General features: G+C 38.0%; 1 protein-coding gene and 1 non-coding gene across 5 annotated transcripts in view; one reads left to right on the forward strand and one right to left on the reverse strand.

Moving 5' to 3' along the window:
* Positions 1-7,309: 7,309 nt before the first annotated feature.
* A1cf (APOBEC1 complementation factor) overlaps positions 7,310-23,742 on the reverse strand; it is a 77,885-nt gene continuing 61,452 nt past the window's right edge. For 3 of the 4 annotated variants that reach the window (XM_004653191.2, XM_045161398.1, XM_045161391.1), the window contains 5 exons: positions 18,962-19,235; positions 16,420-16,625; positions 13,050-13,186; positions 12,170-12,321; positions 7,310-10,211 (listed from right to left, as the gene is read on the reverse strand). In XM_004653191.2, coding sequence (XP_004653248.1) covers positions 10,060-10,211; positions 12,170-12,321; positions 13,050-13,186; positions 16,420-16,625; positions 18,962-19,235 — 921 coding nt within the window. In that variant the 3' untranslated portion in view covers positions 7,310-10,059. The remainder of the gene's footprint in view (positions 10,212-12,169; positions 12,322-13,049; positions 13,187-16,419; positions 16,626-18,961; positions 19,236-23,742) is intronic. The other variant, XM_004653192.2, reaches the window with a different exon arrangement.
* On the forward strand, positions 21,724-21,830 carry LOC123458107. The gene has a single exon (XR_006635406.1). It is a non-coding gene; the product is annotated as a U6 spliceosomal RNA (small nuclear RNA).

Here is a 23,742-nt window from a genome sequence, read left to right on the forward strand (position 1 = left end):
TGCTTCTTGTTTCAGACATACAAAGAGGGTATGAAATTTGGCAAATCAGGATGTACACCCTGTGATCATAGTAAATGACCTTATAGAGCTGAGACAATTTTGACCTGCTCTTCATTGTTAGCAATTGTTTTGATTGTGGTTTTCAATGGCAGAACTGGAGTGGGAATCCTGGCCTCTTGGTTCAGGGCCAACTCTTCATTGAGACTCAAGAGGATGCCACATAAATTTTCCTGTTTGACTTGCTTTTATTCTGGGAAATGTTTATTGGATTGAAAGAGGTTCCTATCATGACACTGCTCACCAAAAGGACATCTTACTCAGAGTATTCAGGAAATGGGAGCAAAAGAACGTTTCTATGGCTTAATATCATCCTGGTTCTCACAAGTCTAGGCTTTTCTTTCTTCCCTCTTCTCTATTCTTTCTTTCTTCCTTTTTTTCGCTTTCTATACTCCTCTTTTTCCCTCCTTCTTTGCATCACTGACTCCCTCTCTTCTTCTCTTTCCCTCTCTTTGTCCCTAACTCTCTCCCTTCCCTTCTGCTCTGTATAGCCCCATTTAGCACCTATTGAATACCAATCACAGACAGTTTCCCTTAGCTTTACTGCTCTCTAGCATGGGGCATGAAACTCATGAGCCCAGGTGGTTTCTATGATTTTGTGTAATAACTTCCATGACTCTTGTGTGATTAGTACTTTGGAATTTACTTTAATTTTGTTTTCACTGCTGCATTAGTTATCTGTTGCTGTGGCTCTTGCATGATAAGCACATTTGAATTCATTGTACTTATGTAACTTTTTAATGTTGTATCAGTTACCTATTGTTTCATAATGAATTTTCCTAAAATCTACTAACGGCTGATGACATTTACGATTTCAGTTTCTATGATGGAGGGGAGTCAGGTACAGCTCGCTTTGGAGTCTGTCATCACCTGTACATGACATGCTAGCTAGGCTTCCAGTCCTCTCAAGGCTAAGCTGAGGAGGAAGGTACTTCCAAGCTCAGTTGTGTGGTTGCCTGACAGTCAGTTTTCCAGATTTTGCTTCAGGCTGCTGTTACTTCCCTGCTCTGGATCCTTTCCACAGCATACTGTGTAACAGAACAGCTTTTTTCCTCACAGCAACCAAGCAAAAAGAGAAAGCGAGTGACAACCATGATCTTTTATACAACTTTGGGAGGGATACACTATCACTTTTGCCATATTCTATCTATTAGAGCCAAGTTTCTAGGTTGTTCTTTATACTGGCATGAATACAAGGAGGCATGGGTCAAAGAGTTCCTCCTGCAGGTGTTCTCTCAATAGATAGAAATACTTCAAGAAACTCTGAGTTGACAATTTCTTCTTAGTTGTTGAAGTCAGAATGAAGGAAAACCAGGATTCATAGATGTCTTACCATGTGCCAGTGCCAAGTGGTCTCATATGCCTCACTTAATATAATTTTCATACCCTTCCTCTGATATATTTGTGTCAAACTCTGCTAGTTTTTCCCTAATATTCATATTCTATTCTTTCATAATAAAATAATTTTATAGTTATGTAAAGACCACCTTTCTAGCCGGGCATGGTGGCACATGCCTTTAATCCCAGCACTCGGGAGGCAAGAGATAAGTGGATTGCTGAGAGCTCAGGGCCACCCTAAGACTACAGAGACTTCATAGTGAATTCCAGGCCAGCCTGAACTAGAGTGAGACCTTACCTTGAAAAACAAACAAACAAACAAACAAAAAAAACTACCTTTCTCATTCCCTCCTATTGCAGGTGTGGTCATGTACTTGATTAGGTTTCTAGCATATAGCAATCTTTCATGCCGTGTGATCACTTCCTGTAACTGTCCCCAGGGGCAGCTCGTAGATATTGTTTCCTCTTTTTATGCCACCTTTACCCTTCAATGTGGTTTCAATGTTGAAACCACAAAGATGAAGTAACAGAACAGCAAAGAGCTATGCTGTAGAAATGTACTGTGGGTGTGATACCAGCCATCATACCTGCTCTTGGCACTTTGGGGCTTATTTAAACTACTGCTGTTATGTCAAAAGCTAGATATTGGCAGGCTTGGAGGTCACTTAGAATGGGCCCCTCTCTCATTGTTAGTGGCTGGTAAAACCAAGAACTGAAACTGAAGAACTGTGTTTACTTGTCAAAAGAATGGGATCTGAGTCACATTTTCATCTTTGATCTAAACTGACCAGAAGGTCACTAATCCTTCTCACATGACTATCGAGTAGAAACTCTTTGGTAAAGACCAGGGCACACTACGGTATTTTCCTATAAAAATCCATACAAATGGATCTGTTGCTCACGTGGACAGGTGAACACACATCAGGAAAAACTGTTCTGGACACTTTAGAAATAGTAGCTTTAGCCTGTGTCAAATGGTCGCTTCTGCCGACGTCCAAGCTCATCCTTTGAAAGCACACCACTCCACTCTGTAATAACTCTCTCTCTCTCTCCCACAGTGTGCTCAGGGTGACTCCCTGGATTATGTTGACAAAGAGTGCAAGGACCAGGGAGCCAAAGGGAGTCCAGAGTAAGATCCTGGTGACATCGCTACTAGGGTCATTACCAGCCAAGCCTAATCCTAAGCTAGAGTAGAACACAGTACCTCAAAGAAGGGGATCTACATGTAACAGAACCAACCAAAATATATATGGCACCATTCTAACAAAGAATTGGCAAAACTTTGCTGTAAAAGATCAGCTAGTAATATTTCAGGTTTTATAGGCTATATATGGTTATGGAATAACAAATTCTTCCTTTTCAAAAAACCTTTCAGGAATGTTAAAGGAATTTTTAGCTAAGCCCTTATATACACAAGAACCATATTTAGCTCAGTGACCAACAAACAGCAGGATTTGGTCCTGAAAGGACAGTTTGCTGGTGTCTGTTACTATTCACCAGGGATTAGCAGATGTCCCCAGGTACATGTTGGCTTAAGAGCGCAGTCTGAGGAACTATTTTCTTTTTATTTTTAGTTTGTGGACATTTCTCTTGCTTTCTTTAGTTGATTGGAAAATAAAGCACTAAATTCATGCAACTTGCTTTTAAAATAGAAGATGAACCAGAGGGAAATTATATAAAAATGGAATGGGGAGAAGTCATCAAAATCACATTGTAATGGCACATTATGAATATGCAGATATTTACTGACAAAAGCAAACTTGAGTTTTCAGGAAAGAAAAAAAATTAGCAACTTGTATTGGTAACTTCTTAAACTTTATTTTGATATTGGGAAATTCAATTAAATCCATTTCACCATGCTTGAATTGCAAAATATTACATTGTTACTCATTTCACTTGATTTGTAATTCTAAGATACCCAATATAGCTCCCAAAGCAGTGATTATTTCCCCAGTGACTGAATGGTATTATTTTGTTTAATATATTTAGGTAGTTCATAATGCTCTACAAAACAATGCACTCAAAGTACAAAAATAAGTGCTTTATGCACACTCTTTAATACTGCTTTCATATCTTCCTTTTATTTTCTTAGCTAACTTCACATAAATAAAAAAAAAAGTGAAAATAAGCAAGATATTGCTTTCACAACTAGAAATCAGAAGTGTATTTTGTTATTAGCTTGCTTTTTATTAAGAGCTAAGGTATAACTATCTGGCTCTATTGCCATCACAACAGCTGAGAAAAAGAAAATGACAATTCTATGAAGGAATACAACAACAACAAAAAAAAACAATAATTAAACTAAGCATTTAAACCAAAATAATGGTGAGATATTTAAATAGACATATTTGCAGTTTAGAAACTCAAATATCTCAAGTAAATGAGGATGATACCCTTCAGTACCTCACAGATCAGTATGTGAGTCCCTCAAGCACACGTTTTAAAGCTTATCCTCAATCTCTAAATCTTTAGCTCCCAGTTTTGCATAGTTTTAAAAATATATTTCTTTGTGGGGAATACTTGATTAGACTTAAATAATAGTAGTAGGTCATGTTTGGCCATGGTAACGGAAACTTAAGGTTTAGAATGAAATTGGTATGTTTTTGGAGATTCTGACAAACAATATCAGTTGATGAAGTTATGTTCAGGTTTGAAAAAGGCAGAATGGACCACTGGCCTGTGCGCCGCACTGAGGAGAAAGATGTGAAATAGATGTGTTCATAATCGCTGCGGTAAACAAGGGCTGATAGCACACACCATGCCCAGTAGTGGGCCAATAGCAATGCAGCTTGTAAAGTTTGGTTCATTCTCAACACTAGTGAAGAGATCAAAGGAAGTGTAAAGATTTTACAAAGAGGAAACTAACCTTTTGATTCCATTTTCCACTAAAAATTAATAAAAGCTTTGTATGGGATGAATTGAGGAGTTTTGGCAAAGAATAGTTGATGAGTAACCAAAATAGTAATGTAAAATGCGAGGGCATTTCTGTTTGGAAAAATTTCTAAAACAGATGGGAAAAGGGCAAAATGTAAAGGTTTATATAGAAATTTTTGTTTTGCATTGTTTTCCAGTTTGGGGTTATCAGTAGCTTAATTCAGGGAAAACAAGAACCAGAAACATCCTTTGAGTCTCTCCCAATGCTCTGTGGGCCATGAAAGGGTAAGCAAAAACCCTGAGGAGCTATCTTCCATCTTGTTGCTGGTCAAGTCTGGCCTGGCAGCTATGTGTTCTGCCAAATAAAGGTGGAAGTCAGGGTCCCCAGGTCAATGGGGAGTGAGAAGAGGAGTAGCTAAATCAGGTGCTATCTGAGTGACTTGTGGAGAAAGTGGGGGATAGCTCCCACTTACCACGACCCTACCACATTCAGTAAGAAGCGGTTGACCCCACTAATTTAAGCTGTGTCTGCTCTGGAGAGGCGCACGGTCACGCAGTTCTACAACACCAGCATACTCCCAGATCAGAAGCCAAAGCAAACCAGTCAACAAACCGACTAGACAAAACCCACACCCAGAGGGCAAGATGTTCTTATATAATTGGTTGAGTAACCTGAGTGTCATGAGAGAGTAAGAGAGCTCACTGGACGTATTTATGTTGGGGTCATAGTCAAAGGGCCAGGGCTGTCCTGGCAAACCAGGATATATTGTCACCATAGAAAAGTGGTGGCAATTCCTGGATGTGGATAACAGTCACCAGATGCCAGAAAGCTCTGTGGCTTGCTTTTAAAGACTGCTGTTTCTCCCCTTGCATTAGACAAACTATCATATGAGAAAAGAAGGTAAGACCTCTCAGCTTTTCTATCTCCAAATGGTGACAGGTTGTTGGCAAAGGTATTGCAGTATTTCTTATTTTAGTCCAGGAATGTTTGAATGAATGAAGGCTTTTGGGTGGCAAATTATATTTTATTTTGGTTATGAATTCATTTCCACTATTTGCTACAGTAGAAGGTCCCCTCCCCCCTTTTTTTAAAAAAAGGATTTAGTATAAAACTGATGTGTGTGTACAGTCTCCTATAAATGAGTCTATGTATTCAAGATATATATGGCTGCATTCTGTTGTTTGTGTAAACATTGTGAGGAAAATTAGCCTTTTAAAAATATTGGATATTTGGGGGGCAAATAGATTATTCTTGTGCGGATTTTATATTTAGAAAAACAACTAATATTTTGCTCCATAAATAAAAAGGACATGGGACTGAGAAAAAAGTTTATTTTTTAACAGTCTTCACACATAATAATATGTCTTGTTTTGCTTCATTATAATATTGGCAGATACAAATATGAAGCCTGGTGGATACATCTATGAATAAGTTCTACTAAAATTCAGGGCATTTCCAAGATGCTATTAGAATGAAGTAGAGCTTCATCCTGGGTTGGAATTGGTTAAACCCAGTTGATTTTGGTGGCATGTCAAGTAGGAATGCTTGCTACCTTGTTTCTCTCTGTTGTCCAGTAAGTATATAAAAATTCATGTTTTACTGTAAATATTTTCTTTTAAGAGTATTAATGACAAAGTTCCTTGTCATGTTATATCTTACACTCTGTTATATCTTTAACAGAAGGAGCTACAATACATAAAAGTGGATCTCTCAAATTTAAAAAGTGTTAAACCTATAAGTTAGGACTTAGATATGCTCCCCCACTGAGAATTTTCATGTAAATTCCAAGAGAGAACAAATGATGAACTTACGTGACTATTGGACACCTTGTGCATAGGGCTTGAGTTGCTCAATGGTAACAAACTATCAAACTTCGTAGCTTTGAATGTAAGAAAATTTTACCCTAACTGTCAATTTGCCCTTATTCTGTTATTATTTCACCTGGGAAACTCTCTCTATCTACATAGATTGTCATGGTGGATCAGGTTTCTAAGGAAGAGTTATAGAAGACTCATTTAAAATGTTAAACATGATGAAAATTAACACAAATTGAAAATTATTTTGCTAAATATTTTGGCAAACTGATTGAATTTTCAGACTAAAGTAAAAACAAATATTGTATTTATTTAACTTATGTTATTCCTTGTCAGTTTGTTTTTCCAAAGTCATAATTCCTTTTTTTTTTTTTTTTTAATTTATAGGAGGTAGTTTTCTAGCACCATTTTGGGTGCTGTTACCCAGACACATTGTGGTTTGGCATGGTACTGGGCTGGATACTGGAGGTAACCTGTTCATTTAGGAGAATGTCAGTTTGCTGCAGATGAAAGTTGTCTTCTTGATATACTAACAACATGGCAGAAAAGAATGGCAATTTGATAAAAGACAGCAGTTTGTAGGTAAGCAAAAGGAGACCCAATCTCATTGCTCAAATTTTAATTGTCAGTAAACTTTTCATTGTCAAACTTTCAAATTAATGTTTGGGGTATTTTGTTTCTCTTTGGCTGGTCTGCTAACTGTAGGGTTTTTTTTTTGTTTGTTTGTTTGTTTTGAAGTAGAAGCCTAATAAGTATTCTTAAGTAGACAAATAAATAGCAAAATGGATAAGGATGCAGAAGGTCTTAAATTCATGCTAATGTCTTAAGTCTAAAATAGAAACATTAAGCAAAAGTAACCTTTAGTTTTCTACTTGATCTTTTAAGTTATGTTTAAGGTTCACATCATGGTACTTAGGAGGCAGGGTCAGGAGGATCAGGTGTGTGGGTTTAGCCTGGGATGCATAGAGAAAACCTGTTTTAAAAAAAAAATGTTTAAACACTCATTTTGTTTCAAACTCATCATACAGGTATTTGGTCAAGCAATGCAAACCCACTCAACGTTTCATGAATATATTTTAATGGAATTCAAGGTCTTCTGTAGATAATACTAAACTGAAGTAAAATTTCAGGAATGAATATATATATATGTATATATATATATATGTATGTGTGTGTATATATATATATATATATATATATATATATATATTATCCATATCGATTCACTACTATAACAATCAGTCCCATGAAGACAAATGACATAAATGCTTATGTTTTTTTTCCTCAAAAAATAATGATGTGGTGTTCCACTAGAAATTTTTGTAACACTTCAGTCTCCCTGGCCCATCAACTAGGCAGGGTCTTTCTCTAGCTCAGGTTGACTTGAAATTCATTCTGTAACCCAGAGCTGGTCTTGAACTCACAGTGATCCTCCTGCCTCAGTCTCCATGTGCCATCATGCCTAAGAACTTTTATCACATTTAGATTTTTATTGAAATATGTTAAAAGAATGATGATGGAATTATTCATAATGATGATATTCTCATAAGAAGGTTTCTGTATGAAGTAATTATTGTTTCCTTTTGAATAACTATAAAATGTTTTGGTCTTTCTATTGCGTGTCATATGAACATGCACAGTGCCCTTGGCTATTTATTTTCAAAAAGTCTAAGGATATTAAAGTTTTTTGCTCTTGGAATTTGGATGCTTTTTTTTAGACTGAGGAAAGATTTGCCTGCCCAAAGGACTGGTACATCAGTGTAATTACTCTTTCTGAGAGTCGAAGCAAGTCTGTGTGGAATGTAAGTTTGGATATATGAGTGCTCCAAGGACCTTCCCCCCCCCCCACTTTTTCAGTTTTAGAATTTTGTTTCACCGTTAGTTTGAAGCTAAAATGAATTATCTTCAAATTCATACTGCTTATGAGGTAAGCATAAGTAAAAATATTTGGCTATATCGCTAACTTAGATTTTTTTCATGTATTTTTATAGTTAGGGAAAGTAAAGTTACAAAGAAAAGAACTCAAGAGGTAGAGTGGAAACAAAGAATGTCAGAAGTTCCCAAACTCAGTTGCATATTGAATTACCTAAAGTACATATATAACACTGATGTCAGGTACTCACTCTAAGACATGCTGATGTAATTGGCTCGAAGTGTAACCTCTGCATTAGGAGATTGCCACTGTACTTAGAAATATGACAATACAGAAGCTAAGTATAAACCAGAAAGCACAGAGCATTTGGCAATTTCAGCTAGAGATTTGGAGCCTTTTGTGTTGATGTTTGATTGGAGGTAACAGAACTGAAAGGTATCAAAACTTTGAACAGTGACTGAAATTTACCCAACTTTGATTGGAACCTGGCCTAATTTTTGGATTAACCAGTTCCATTAAGCAGTTAGTAAAATTTCCTCCACTTCTGTTTGTTATCCTTTGAGTTCTATGGAATTTTAAAAGAGCCAAAAGATTTTTTTTAATGGAAATTCTAATGCTGTATGTCTAAAATCATGAATGAGACTAGAATAGCATTAATATTCTGCACTGGACTTTGGTCATTTCTGTTTTGAACTCAGAAATCACTGTAAGTATGGAAAGAAAGTACTGGTTTTCAACCCCCATTTTCTATTTTGAAACTTCTTCCTAGCATATCATCATGAGATGTTCCCAAGGCTCTAGACTAGATCATCAAGACTGTGGCAAACACCTTTCCTGAGCATGTGTGGAGACATTTCTGACCAGCAATGATAGGAGTGACTTTCCTGTGATACTCTCAAAACAAAGGATTCAGCTATATTAGCCTCTATACTTTCTTGAAATAAGGTAAAGTGAAGGGAAGGCAAGTGATTCTTGTCAGATCTGACATCACTGTGCGAGAATTCAAAGCTAATTTGAAAGTTAATCCCAGTTCTAGAGTCAGGTGTGATGGTACATATTGGCACAGCCAGCACTTGGGAGGCTGAGGCAGGAAAATCACCAGTTCAGAGCCAGCCTGAGCTGCACAGGGAGATCCTGTCTCAGAACAACAAAAGCAAAACAAAACAAACAAAACAAAACAAAAACAAAAACGTCATGGCTCGTTGAAATGACTTTTGGGGCTTTTTTTTTTTTTTTGCTTAGAAAACTATCATAAGTGACATTATGTAGATACAATTTACTTTACAGAATTAGGCAACAGCAAAATGAATCCAAGATGAATATAAATGTGTATGGACAAGCCAAAAATTTAAAAATGAGGAAAAGAAATCCTTTCTTGCTTCGGTACTTTGTGCCGGCTTTGTGAGGTGAGCATGCTGGGGCACGGTGGGTCTTTTTAAAGGAGAATAATGTGGGCTAATGAGTCGAATAAACACAGGGCTTGGATCACGTCCATTTCTTGGAAGTCCTGGGAGGCTGTAGGAGACAGGAAGATACATACAAACTGCCGAGACGGAATTTTCAGACTGAAGGGCTGCTAGGTCTAAGGTTTAGTTTTCATGAACTCAGGCCTGTAATCATACCTCACACCATGGGCAGAGGTGAAGGCGTTTTGTAAAGCATCCTCTTCCTTTCCTTTTGCCTCTGTCGATCACGACAGCAGTGGTGAGCCAGATGTGGCAACTCTGGCATTTAACAAGCTTGTTCCTCGGTACTGATTTCCCAGGTCTGCTCCGCCCCAGCTCTTGGCTGCCAAGAGATCTCTCTCTGCTATGTCAGGGTTTGTAACTCCCTCCCACGACACTCGGATCCGTGGAAGAACAACTTTTGTTGTCAGTGACTCTTTAGCTTTCTGTTAAGTAAAACGCTTTATAGCATTTGATTTCATTAAAAAAAAAAAAATTCTCATGTCCTCATTCTCCAATGAGGACATTACTCCATCTTAGAAAAGGTGTTGCTTTGGAAAAGCTATAACACAGTCTTAGGGGAACTCTTTTAACAGTTTAGTTTCTTTATAAAATTCTGTGTGTATTATTCTTAAGTTAATTAAAATATAGATATCTTCAGAAGGCTCCATATCCATCCCCTCGTGCAGTGACTGCAAACGTAGGGTAAACCTCATAGGTTGTGTATGCTGCTAAGTCTTGTCCAAGGGTCACAGCCTGCTTGAGCTGGGCTGCAGACACAGGAACGGTTGCGCTGGGGACAGCGTATCCTGGAGGAGGAGGCAGAAAAAACAACTTTACAACAGGGATTTGGAGTTGCTCTTTTTGGCATACTGCCTTCTTTTAGCAACATTAATGAAAACTCAACACAAGTATATTTGTTGAAAACGTGCTCCCAGGGAATCTGATATGTGAACTGGCATTTGAAAATTTGAGGACAGTGATCCTCCAGTGGGAACCAACTGTCACCTGTGTCAGTATCATCTCACAGTAGAAAATAGAGACGTTGGGGGGAGAGAGAGAGAGACAGAGACAGAAAGAAAGCTTATAGTATTGGACTTTCTCAGGGGACCTCAGAATTTACACAGAAGGAAGGCCAGCTAGGGATTTGGAAGCATATGCGGGGGCGGGGGGGCACTTGTGGGTCTGACAATATTATAGCCCCATACCTGCCTGAAACCTCACATTTAAAAAATTAAAAACCATTGCTTCTACACCAGCAGGATAAGTAGAGACCATGTATACCTATAGTGAAAAATAGTAAAATTTTAGTTTATTTTTTCCAACTATTACTACAAAAGCATTTTTTAAAAATGTTAAGGTATCTGTGCGCAGCTCGCTGTGAGACAGGGGCTCAACTTCTGTAAGACTTGAGAAGAGGCCTGGATGTAAAGCCCACATAGATAGGCACATGTACACGGAGGCTGGTGGCCCCACGCTGTTCAGGGGTGTCCTCCATCTGTATGTCAGTGTTGCTGAAGAGCATCTCCAAGTTTATACAAAGAAACAAAGCTAGAATCAAGGTTGCATTCATACATGAAGCATGACTCGTTTTAGATTTACTTGCCAGGATAGAAGACATAATCAGCAATTTTTGAGAAATAAGAAAAAAATGAGAGTCGGCCTGGGTATTACAGATGTAAAGAATATATAAATTCTCATATCTACACAAGTCCAATTTAATAATCAATAAGAATATCACAATTCAGATTATAGCAGAAAATCTAGCTTCAGTATATGGGGAAATGCTGACATAATTACCAGCCAAAATGGCAAATGTCTTCAAAAGAAATAAAATTTTATTACTAAAATGGAACAGAATAAATGCTAAAGAAAAATTCTTGAAGGTGTTTATTGCCTAGTTCCATTTAATCCCTATAGGTTGCATTTTTAAATAATTAGTCTTTATTTTGGATACATTATAAATGGTAAATCTTTTATATATGATCCCCGAAGGCTTGTTATTCTATGGATAGGTTTTACATTAAAGCAACTAGCAGGTAGTTCAGATCACAATAAATGATAATGAAAATGGAGTCCTGACTATTCATGTATTGAAAACATCCATTTATTCCTCTTATATAGTTTTTGAATTTTTAACTTGCCTTGGGACATATATCTATTTTAGAAAGCAAAGTAATAAAAGTAGATTGAGGAAGATTAGGAGTGGAAACTCAAGAACTGTCTAAAAGCTAATTGGCAAACTGGGCATGGGAAATGATTGTAGTCTCCGTTTCCTGGAGTCCGAGGCAGAAGGACTGCAGAAGTGAGACGAGGTGCGGCCAGAGAGCAAAAGCCTTTTTAACAACAACAACTCAAAGGTGTCTGATGCTGGCCAACTTACTCACCATTCGAGACCTGGGTTTCTTCATCCGTACACTGCAAGTAGGATCTAACCTAACTCAGGTGTCAGGAACACTGGTGAGGTAGGACACAGCTTCTGAGCACTTGAGTGTGTAGCTCACAGCAAGAGATCAAATCAATTCCACCTACTGATGGCACCAACATCTCTCATGAAAAGTAACAGCTCACTTAAGATCATGCTGCTGCTTAAAGCCAACTTCTGCTCTTGCTCCATTTTCCTGTCTAATGCCTCAATGGTTCACTCAATGGGCAACTTATTTTTTATTCACAGTCAGAATTTTTGGAGGTGGAGCGGATGCACAGAAGGGATTCCTGAACAACTTTTGCAGCCCTCCAATGCTGATATGATTAAACTTTCCTGTACCTGGGAAAACAGTAGTGGAAGTGGCCACGGCTGCGGCGGTCCCGGAGTCTCCTCCATCAGTGGGGATGCCTAGCGTCTGCAGGGTATGCTCTGCTGCGTAGGTCTTTGCTTCGTCCACATAAGCACTTAGTTTTGGAGGTGTGAAAGGATGGCTGGAAAGCACAGTCAGGTTAATTATTCTGAAACTTGGTTACCAGGTTAGGAGAAAACCAAAGGCACTGTTAGCATTTTAAGACGACTGGATGATGGGCTATAGTAACAGTGATCTTCCTCTTTCCACTGACAAAAGCTTGCACATGTACGTGCACATAGGCACATTTGTGAGCTGATCCAGAGCCTTCATGGTTGTTGACATTCCTGAGAAAACTGGTAATGCATTATGTGGCTTTTCTAAGGTATGCATGGTCCTAAAATATATACAGGCAGCTTTGCATAGAGGTCAGATCTTTATTTCAAAATTTAAATGATGGAGGAGTGTTATGTATAAAAATGGCAACTTCATGTTCAACTTAAACACTACACAGCTGAAATCTATCTATCTATCTATCTATCTATCTATCTATCTATCTATCTATCTATCTATCTGTATATATATATGCATATACATATATATGCTTAAATTATATAACCTCTAACATTACCTACCATTTTCCATTGTTACTCTACACAGTCTTTACTGTCTATATGTAATTATGGAGCTTTTAGATGCCAGTCTCATCGCTGGCATATGTAGCCCAACTGTCTATTCTAATATTTTGATCTGCTTTCATATGAATAGGTAATAGATTGAGTATATTGTATGATGATGCTCAAGTACACTTAATCTACAAGCTAACCTTACTCCAAATCTAAAGCCTGGGAGTTTGGAGAAGTTACTCACATGGCAGGATTCTGGTTGGCCAGGGCAGGGATAGTAACTTTGTATAAGAATAACTGTCTCTGGTCTTGTCCAATGGCAGAATGCAGCTGGTACACTGGCTGTCCCCAGTTATTTTTTTGACAAATTTCTTCTAATATCTACAAGAGTTAAGCAAATGATTTCTCCCTTAAGTGTCACATTTACATTATTTCTCTGGTTTCCAGACTCTAAACTTTGATCTTCAGTTTAAGCTAATGGAAGATATAAAAATGCTACATGGTTTAATGACTCACAAAATTTAAGTTGGACTCAATTGGAACTCCATTTAAAATGTATCTATTAGTTCATAAAAATCACTTTCACACCATTTACCCTAATGTTTTTAGTTTAGTACATTAGATATACACAGAATTTTAATCAAGAGCTTAATTTTATGATTTGTTTTTGTATTTATCCCATTAAAAACTAGTGCTTTAGCACTATGTAGATGGAAATGCTAATTAGCATCCTGAAGTCCTCTGTTTAAAGGGGCTTAGGGGAGATAACACAAGAACATATTCTTATTTTATGACATTTATCATAGGGTTGTAACCTCACATTTTCAAAAAAAAAAAAAAAACACTTCAGGGTCAGCTTTTACTGATAACCAGTAATAGGTATTGACAGTTACAATATTTTTATTTACTTGGCATATACTACTCTTGACTGTTTTTATGATTATCTATTTGCATGTTTTCTTTTTCTTCTGTAATTACCCAAAATAAATATTTTCTAAGAGTTTTCATGATCTCTTCACCCCAAGCTCTATTTTGGCAGTCTAGATGTTCCCCTTACTCTGCAGATTTGGTATATTATACCACCAGGGCACAAGTCTGAGATGATACTTCCATGGGACAGAACAATACCCCAGGACATGTCTCTAACCTTCATCCAGCAGCCCCAGGCCGTGACATTTTCCACTTTATTAATGTGTAGATTGCTCTTATTTTCTCCATGATTAAAACACTCTCATGTATAATCTTTTTCTTTTTTTTTTCCTTTTTTTCTTTTTTTGGATTTTGGTTTTTGGAGGTAGGGTCTCACTTTAGCTCAGGCTGACCTGGAATTCCTCCTACCTCTACCTCCCAAGTGCTGGGATTAAAGACATGCCCCACTATGCCTGGCTTCATGTAGCATCATTTGTCATTCATTATATGAAGTGCTCCTCAAGATTTCCGAGCCACAATCAGTTTTTGCTGAGAGTCAGGGCAGTTGAGCATACGTGCTGGGCTGATGGACTGTAGGCAGCTCTGAGCACTGCATCTTGGTGGGGGTGGCACGGACTTCAGTTTTTAACTGTAGTTGTAAATATTCAGATATTATTACTTAAGTAACTTCCATGAAAGGATAGAAATGGTTAGTCATAGATTAATATAAAGCATGAACAACTTCTAATGTGAGTTTAATGCACAAAACAGATTCTTATTTGTGCTATAGAAGCTCTCAAAATTATTATACAGAATTTATGATTATCATTTATAAATTTTTCTTAAAAGAGTTGTAGATGCCTAAGTTTAAGGTTATTATTGTGGGCTTGGACCTGAGAGAAGAAATGAGTAACTTTTGCATTTTCAGAGAGTTCGGTCCTACCGCTTACCTGTTTTTGTTGTGATTATCTGTCTGTGTGCCCATATCATCTGACTGGGTTGCCATATGATTTTTGAGAGCAGGAATTTTGTGATATTCATTTTTACATTTCTACTGTCTAGTAAAATACATGGTATGTTGGAAAAGCCCAATAATTTTTTTGTATGTATGAGAGAGAGAGAAGGAGAGGGAGAGGGAGAGAGAGACAGAGAGAGAGAGAGAGAGAGAGAGAGAGAGAGAGAGAGAGGTGGTGTGTGGTATATATGTGTGTACAGGTGAGTGACCCTGTACACATATATGTGGAGACCAGAGGAGGATGTCAGATGTCTTCTTCTATCACACTTCTGAGGTTTCCTTGCTATGAGAATCTCTCACTGAACCCAGAGCTGCTGAGGCTGGCTGAGTAGCAGGCCCAAGCGATTCTCAAGTCTCTCCTTGGACTGGTGTTACAGAAGGGCATGGCCGTGGCCAGCTGTCTATATGGGTACTGGAGAATTGAACCCAGGGTGAATCAGGCCTTCATTGTTGCATAGCAAGTTCTTTTATCTGCTGAACCATCTCCCCAACCCCTTAAAAATTTTTTAAACAAATGATTAGTGTTTAATATTGTAACAGGCATTCTTCCTCCTTTCCTTCTCTACCTTTCTTTCTCTATCTTGCTCTTTCTTTTTCTCTAATTTCCTGGGTAGAGTTAGCAGAAACAATATTTAGATGCATATAAAAGAAAACCATTAATATCACCACTCCCACCCACACTCCCGCAACCAAATTTGCAAATTAAGTGTTTAAATGTCACATTTTCCCCTTGGTTACACTCCTACATGATGCTTCTTTAAATTTGGGTCTGTATCTTAGGGTAACAGCAGGGAAGCTTTCTTCAGAGTACACAAATACTAACTGTGGATTCAGCCAAAGTGGCTTCACAGAAATCAGCATATACTGCACAATAATGGGACAATTCAAGGGTAACAGCCATTTATTCTGTTTGTTTTAGTTTCTAATGTGGTATTATTTCTGTATTGGAACAACCTTTTAAAATTTTAACTTACACTAATATAAACCATAATCCCACGGAAACAGAGCTATTAAATAAAAGTAATCAAAAGTCACCTACATTTTACTGCCAAATTATGAGTGTTGTAGAAGGATTTAATTTCAGATTCACCTTGTTTTCATGGTGGAACTTTCCCTTAAACCCGGGTTTCTAAGAAAACATGCCCTAAGTGGCCTACTTAGGTTTCCTGCCATGAGTTCATTTCATTTGTCAATCATCCTTCTTCAACAAGCATTTATTCTGAACCAGGCTCTTCATTTTATTTTAATTTAAGAAATTGATTGGTAATTCTTTATCTTAAAGGTTTGGCAGTGAGCCCCTCACTGATTGAAGTGAGAAGAGAGTGTGAGTGTGTAAATGGACTCCAGGCCCATGTACCACATTGTGCATCTGGCCTTAGGTGGGTACCGGGTGATCCAGCCATCAGGCTTTGCAAGCAAGTGCCTCTAACCACTGAACCATTTCTGATGGATGATTATTCATACCTCTTAGGTTCATTGCATTTCAGAGGACTATGATTTTAAAGAGATGATGGTGCCTATCATGGATCAGTGTCACTCAGTGCTCAGCACCCCTCTGACATTATGACAATCACCACTTTATCTATTAAAGGAAACAAAACCATAGCTCAAGTGAGGAACAAATGAAATCATTTGAATGATGGTCACTTGTCCAACCTAAAGCAACTCTCTATAAAATGACATTACCTACCTGGGGAGCAAGTTTAATTCCTTGTGGTTTTAAAGTGACAGGATTCATGGGGGTGAGCTCCATCCCAGGTAAAAGGTCATAGAGTTTGTCTTCTCTCTTGTCGCCTTTTACTTGGTATCCACGCCCCAGGCCTGTGTATGCCAAATATCCACGGCCACCCAGGCCTCTCACTCCCGCAGCCCCTACAGGGACATTCATGTAAATTTCTAGGAATGTAAGAAGGCATTAAACTGAATCAAACCACCAGAAAATCACCCTGAATCTTACTGTAATGGAAAAGTTAGCCCAAGTCACATTGATTATTGTCCTGAAGATGGGTAGGAAACAAGGATTCTAATGTAATGAAACTCAACATCAGGTAAGCTCACCATTAGCAATGTTCTCTTTCTTATAAACTGCCCATGGAAGAAGGCTATAGCATATAATTTAAAATTTTGGTACAGAAAGAAATATTTCGATATCTATCTTCATTTAACCTCTTGCTAATATTTTTCTATACATTACCCAAGATTGGAAATATGAATAATAAAATATCCCAAAACTACCAGGACTACTTGTATTACAATTGGTCTTGGTATAGAGAATGTCACTTTTTCTGTCAGTCAGTAATACAGTCAATGATCTATCCCCAGTGACTTGGAGAAATATTTAGAAACCATCTTTTTTTAAAGCTCAACATCTTCTGTCTTAGGTTCTGTCATTGTGAGGCTTAAATTTCCATTGAGTTTCATACATAGATTCCTTTTGATTTCTGTTTTACCACATTGCTACTTTGATTTCCTATTGGTGGCATAAAGAGAGAAAATATTAACTTGATTACTCTTCATCCATGAATATTATTCGTTGATTACTTTCTTGTTTTATGCTGGGTAGTATTTTCTCTTAGAATAGAGATTTTTTTTCTACATCACAACTGGTTTACAACTTAAATATGTGGATTGGTTAATGAAGAAGTTTTGATACATATGCGCCATTTTGGTATATGCTTGTGGTATGTTGAGTGTGTTGTGGTGTATGCATGTATGTGTGCAGATATGCACATCTGTGTGCACGTGGCAGAAGCTAGAGGTGGGTGTTGGTTGTTTTCCTCTATTGCACTTTTGCCTTATATCATTAAGACAGGGTCTTACCCTCAATCTGGAGTTCATGCTAGTTTTCAGCTAGACTGGCTGGGCTAGTGAGCCCCAGTGATACTGCTGTCTCCACTCCCCCTCAGTTCTGGGGTCACAGGCATGTGTCCATACTGGCTTTTCACAAGGGTGCTGGGGATTGAACTCAGGACCCTGTGCTTATGCAGCAGTGCTCTCACCACTGAGCCAGCTCCTCAGCCCCACGTTGTCTCATTGACACAGTTTATTTTCAAATAGTGAAGTTATTCTGAATAAACTTGGGTATTTCTTCTACATTGTAATTAAGGGGGTGATTATATTATGAGTAGGAAAATTTTAGGGCTGTTGAGGAAGTCCCAAGATGCTCCATCCAGTCTTTCAGAAAAAAGAATAAAATACAATAATCTGGACATTCCACTTTGTTTCTAAGTAAAACCCAAGAAGGTATTTAAACACACTGTTCTTTGATATAGCCCAGTCAGATGCCACCTGAGGACAAAAGGTCAGCATCTTGGCTATATGAGCTACATCTTTGAATAGTTAAACTTTCCAGACACCACAAAGCAGAGAAATACTTGTTTCAGAGAAGGGAAGTTTTCTCCATTGCTTAAACTTACTGCTCAAACATTAAGAATTTGTATGGGATTTAAACAAAACATTTATGGTTTTGAAATTAGATTGAATTTGGTTTCTATTTGGAATTTATAGTTTCTGATGTGATAAAAATGTAAATTTCCTTGGCAGTTTGGCTTTTTCAAATGTATCACACATGACCAGGCATAGCGCTGCTCTGTAATCCCATCACTCAGGAGGTGAGGCCAGCATGGAACACATAGTAAGCCCCTGTCTCAAACAGACACACAACTTCCAAAATAATGTAACACATATTTGAGCGTGAAAGTTCAGATGAGAATACCTCCTACTTATGTTACAGTGGTAAATTGTGATCTGTAAGATTGATGTCCCATTAACTCACCATCGAGTGCATATGTGTGCCTTAAAGTATTTTCACTACGTAGCCATTGGATCATATTACTTTTGAGGTCTTAGTTCTACTCTACTTGGACCATACTACTCTCCCTTCAAAATTCTGTAATCAGACATATTATGACAGGCTTGCATTCTCACAATAAGCAAGAATGATTGTGGAATTAGGTTATAGTTAGTACAAGCTTTATGGGTCCTTGCAAAGATCTAAGTTGCATACTAAATATGTACAATGTTTTGACCAAATATTTCCAAATAACCAGTTGCAATGTGAAAAAGAAAACCAGATTTCTATAGAGTGAAAGACATTGATATAATATTTGATTTTTAACAAACAATTTCTAGTCCTTTCCTTCCAGTGGACCCATCCAATTTATCTAAGGGTACTGAACTATAAATCATTTGAATCTTGGTGTTACTCTAAGGCCAGAGCTGATTGGCATTACCTCTGATCGAAGGGGCTCGGATAAGGGCCCTGTTGCTGAAATGTCCTTTGTTGGCTGGGAAATGAAGACTGGGGACTGCTGCATAGGCCTGAGGGGTGTAGAAGACAGGAGCTCCAAGGTAGGCTGTAGTGGGGTCATAAACATGGCCCAAGGAGTAGGTGTACTCCCCTTGTAGCATGGCATTCCTTCCACCTGTGCCCCGGGTGTACCTAACATAACTGTCCTTGTCCACTGGTTTGGCTAATGTCACTTCGACTGGGGAGCCATCCAGTACCTGTGATAGAGAGAATTCATTATGGCTGAGTCTTAGCAACATGTTTCCCTCTAGGTGTTAGGTTATCACTCAATGGTTCCTGGCTTGCAATTATTCACACTTTGTCTCTTCATGCATTTATGCCCACTGCATTTTCTCTGACTAGTTTTAAAAAATATTTTATTTTTATTTATTTATTTATTTGAGAGAGAAAGAGAGAGAGTGCATGCCAAGGGATCCAACCACTGCAAATGAACTCCAGATGTATGTGCTACCTTATGCATCTGGCTTTTGTGGGCCCTGAGGGAATCAAACCTGGGTCCTCAGGTTTCACAGGCAAATGCCTTAACCACTAAGCTATCCCCCCAGCCCACTCTGAGTAGTTTTGTTGGTAAGTTGTATAAGATGTTGACAGGTTTGTCAATAACATATTGACCACTGTCCATTGACATAATGATTATGCATTTATAATTTACATATAATCATCAATATATAAAATTACATTTTTCTATTATGTATGTCTTGAAAATTATATAGTTAGATGCTAACAAGAAATTTAAAATCATTAAATACAATCATTATGGGTGGAATATGAATTACACAATAAAATAATAATGGAGGGCTGTAGAGATGATTTAGCAGTTAAGGTGCTTGCCTGTGAAGCCTAAGGACACAGGTTCTATTCCCTAGTTCCCAAGTAAGTGAGATGTACATGGTGGCCTATGCATCTGGAGTCCATTTTTAGCAGCTGAAGGCCCTGGCATGCCAAATTCTCTATCTGTCCCTTTCTCTCTCAAATAAGTAAATAAAAATAAGTTATTAAAAAATGGCGATGGGAATCAGTAAAGATATCTTATTATCAATATCATGCCATGGGCAGCCCAGTCAGTCTTTTCCAACTGGCAGACAACTAAATAGCATGCACATGAGAGCAGCTACACAGCAGTTAAGGGTCCACTGGGGAAGCGGAAAGGCGAGGTGGGAACCCACTCAAGGAGGAGGAATTTGTGAGCTCATTGCATTTTCTCCCATTGGTAGTTCCTTCTGAAGCAAACTTTTGACTTGAGGACAAGTTTGGAGCTAATAGACAGGAATGGCAGGAACGCGGGGAGGGTTGAGAGTGGCACTTAGTCCTCATAAGTCAGCGACCACTTAAAACATGTTCTTAGCAGTCACTGACACATACAGAGAAAGAAGGAAGGAAGGAAAAGAGAAAAACTGGGTATCGTGGTACTCCCTGCCTTCTCAGAGGTGGGGGCAAGAGGATTAGGAATTCAAGGTCAACCTCAGCTACATAGGGAGCTGAAGGTTAGTACGGGCTAACTGAAACCCTGCTTCTACCCCCACTTAAAAAAAATTCTTTCCTGACACAAATTTCTGAAGTTGCAAATGGTTTCAGACGTCAAAGGTAGTGACATACATACCGTTTGCTTATAAAAGAAGCAAACACATATCAAATGGATGTATTTTCTCATCATAGGGATAAGGTATTGTCAGACTGAAATTGTCTTTTAAATCATAATTAAGAACATAATAGGCCATTATTTTATGTAGAGAATATAAAATGTCCCTTCGGAAAATTCCATTTTATAACAATGGAGTGTGAACCTCAACCATCAATTCTGTGACTGACTTCTGATTCCTGGATTATTGAGACCTCTGAAGAAGCTTTTTTCCACATTCATCATTTTTAGCTTTTGTCACTAGTTTCATGTCTCTACTTTTTTTTTTTTTGTGGGAGGAGCCAGTGTCAAATGTGCTAGATGGATAGATGGACAAAATCATCTGGCATTCAACAATCTTATACTGATATTGATGTAATTAGAAAAGACTTCAAATATAGGGGAAAGGGTGACCCTGAGATATAAGATTCTTTATATCTTTAGTCCCACTTTGAGGAAGGTGAGAGACTCAGACAGGTCTTTGTCAGCATTTCCATGTCAGTGCATGCTGTGCATGGAATGATTTGTATTACAAAGCTAGATTTATTATTACAACTTGTCTTTTGGTATTTCTCTACCATAAGTAAAAGCATTTTAAAGTCAGTATTTTAGTCATTTACTTTGGAAATTTCAAGAGCTAGGACAATATCTTTTTGAACTGTAAAATTTAAGCTCAGCAAAACTTCCATATAGTGGACACTCACAAGTGTAGAGTGAATGAATAAAGATGTCCAGTGTTAAACTCATCACATTTCTCTCCAAATATGTTTCTCTTTCTGACGCTCTTCACAGAATTCCATTTGGAAAACTTTCTTTGACTCATCTTTTCTTGTTTCTCTCCAATCAGTACTTAGAGTCTGTGGATTAATTACCACATGGTGAAGTGTGGCACTCTCTCTTCAATTGTAGCCCCACTTTGTCCATGCTCTTATTTTGTGCCAATTTAGGTGTCAGTAAGAGCTTCATGACTGGCCTCCATTACTTTTCTTTCCCCACTTATTAAAAAAAACTAACCCTTTCTTACTAGGTTAATTTCTTTGAATTAGTATCTTACAAAATACTTTCAAGCGCTTGCTTCGGCAGCACATATACTAAAATTGGAACGATACAGAGAAGATTAGCATGGCCCCTGCGCAAGGATGACACGCAAATTCGTGAAGCGTTCCATATTTTTGCCCTGGCGCGCCCATTCTCTCTCTCTCCCTCTGTCTTTCTCTCTGTGTCTGTAGCTCTCAAATAAATAAATAAATAATTTAAAAAAATGCTTTCAAGTTTCACTTTGATTAATAAATTAAATATAACTACTCATAATTATACTAAGGAACTTAGAAAAACTAATTTTTGAAGTTAATCATATTATACATAAATATAATTTTAAAGTGTTTACAAATAATGCTAAATATATACACAGAATTTTTAAACATTGATATAGAAACGTCTAGCTGTAAAACTTGGGGATAATTTGAGCACTTTTCCACTGCATTTACTCAAGATAGGCTTTAGTTGATGATTGTTGTGCTTTCTCAGCAATCATCATGTATACACAGGAATATTTTCCAGATAGAGAAAAGTTAACTTCCAAATTGTTTTCAAATAACATTTCTATAATAGTAAATGCAGTAATCAATGAAGAAGTAATGTTTTGCATCATAAGCATGCATTTAAATATACACTGGTTTTTGCTTTACCATCTTTTGGTACCATTGAAGCAGTGCTTTCTTATTCCCCTGAGCCTTGTTTGAAGGTCCTTGAGGAGGCATATGCTCAGGCTTGGCTGTATCTGAGGGTCCTGGCCTGGGAGGAGCTCCCATTGTTCCCATCCTCATCCAGACCATCCTTCTCTACATGGGGTCCTCTGGGGAGTCTGGGCCTTTTGTATTATGATTGCTTTGGCCAATGAGGAGCCGGGATAAGGTGGGGATGAGCAGTGGTTCCTTCCCAGGCTCCCTCTCTCTGAGGCCACCTTGGGCTCACTGAATCCCTCAATCAAAGACCTTTGAGATGAGATCCAGGCAGTCCAATGTGTTAGGGGTTTGTATTACTATTACTTGCAGAGACCTGTGCTCCACAGTTCTGTCTCACTCCAGAATAGTAACTCTCTAATACTTTGTGCTTTGCCTCCAAATACACTGTGAGCTCCAGAGTCCTTCAGTTTCTCTTTTGACTCCGCTACTTCTCCCTCACATTTCCATTATTGATTCATCTGCTATATATATATATATACATATATATATATATTTAAATTTTTTTGGTTTATTTTTATTTATTTGAGAGTGACAGACAGAGAAAGAGACAGAGAGGGAGAGAAAGAATGGGCGCGCCAGGGCCTCCAGCCACTGCAGACGAATTCCAGACGCGTGAGCCCCATTGTGTATCTGGCTAACGTGGGTCCTGGAGAATCGAGCCTTAAACCGGGGTCCTTAGGTTTCACAGGCAAGTGCTTAACCACTAAACCATCTCTCCAGCCCTGCTATATATATTTTTTGACTGGACGCTTGATTGATGCAAGACCAATGGGTAAAACAGTTCCCAATGTGTAAAACAGGATGGTGTTTTGCACAGCTAGGATCTAGAACCAATATCCTATATTCTTGTTTAATTAACTAAATTTACTGTTCTCCAACTTTCTCTCACTTGGCTCTAAGACTGACTTCACATAAGATAATTTGTCTTTTGAAAGTATATTCTATTTTCTTAGCTTCTTTTGCATATTATCTGCTCATATCCATGAACTCTTCTGTTTCTTTATGACCCACTTCTTCCCTTGAACTTTCCATTTTTAAGCCTCTTCTAGTGTGATATAACTGACTGCTGTTTATGTAGTTATTTTATTCCTCTAGACTTTCAGCTCTTTGACAAACTCTTTGGTTTGATTCGCTTTGCATCTGAGATGTTATTAGCAGATAAGAGGTGTATAGAAGGTTTCTAGTGTTTATTGGGTTGATATACATATTACACGGGTTTCTATAGACAAATCAACAGTAAAGTACAGAAATTAGTTTGCCTTCTGACTCTATTTTCCAGGACAGAAATTTCAAGCTTCCATGCTTGGGAGGTCAAGTGCTAAGGCAGAATGACAGCTATTT

The sequence above is a fragment of the Jaculus jaculus genome, chromosome 1, assembly GCF_020740685.1.
Source record: "Jaculus jaculus isolate mJacJac1 chromosome 1, mJacJac1.mat.Y.cur, whole genome shotgun sequence".
NCBI classification, from domain to species: domain Eukaryota; kingdom Metazoa; phylum Chordata; class Mammalia; order Rodentia; family Dipodidae; genus Jaculus; species Jaculus jaculus.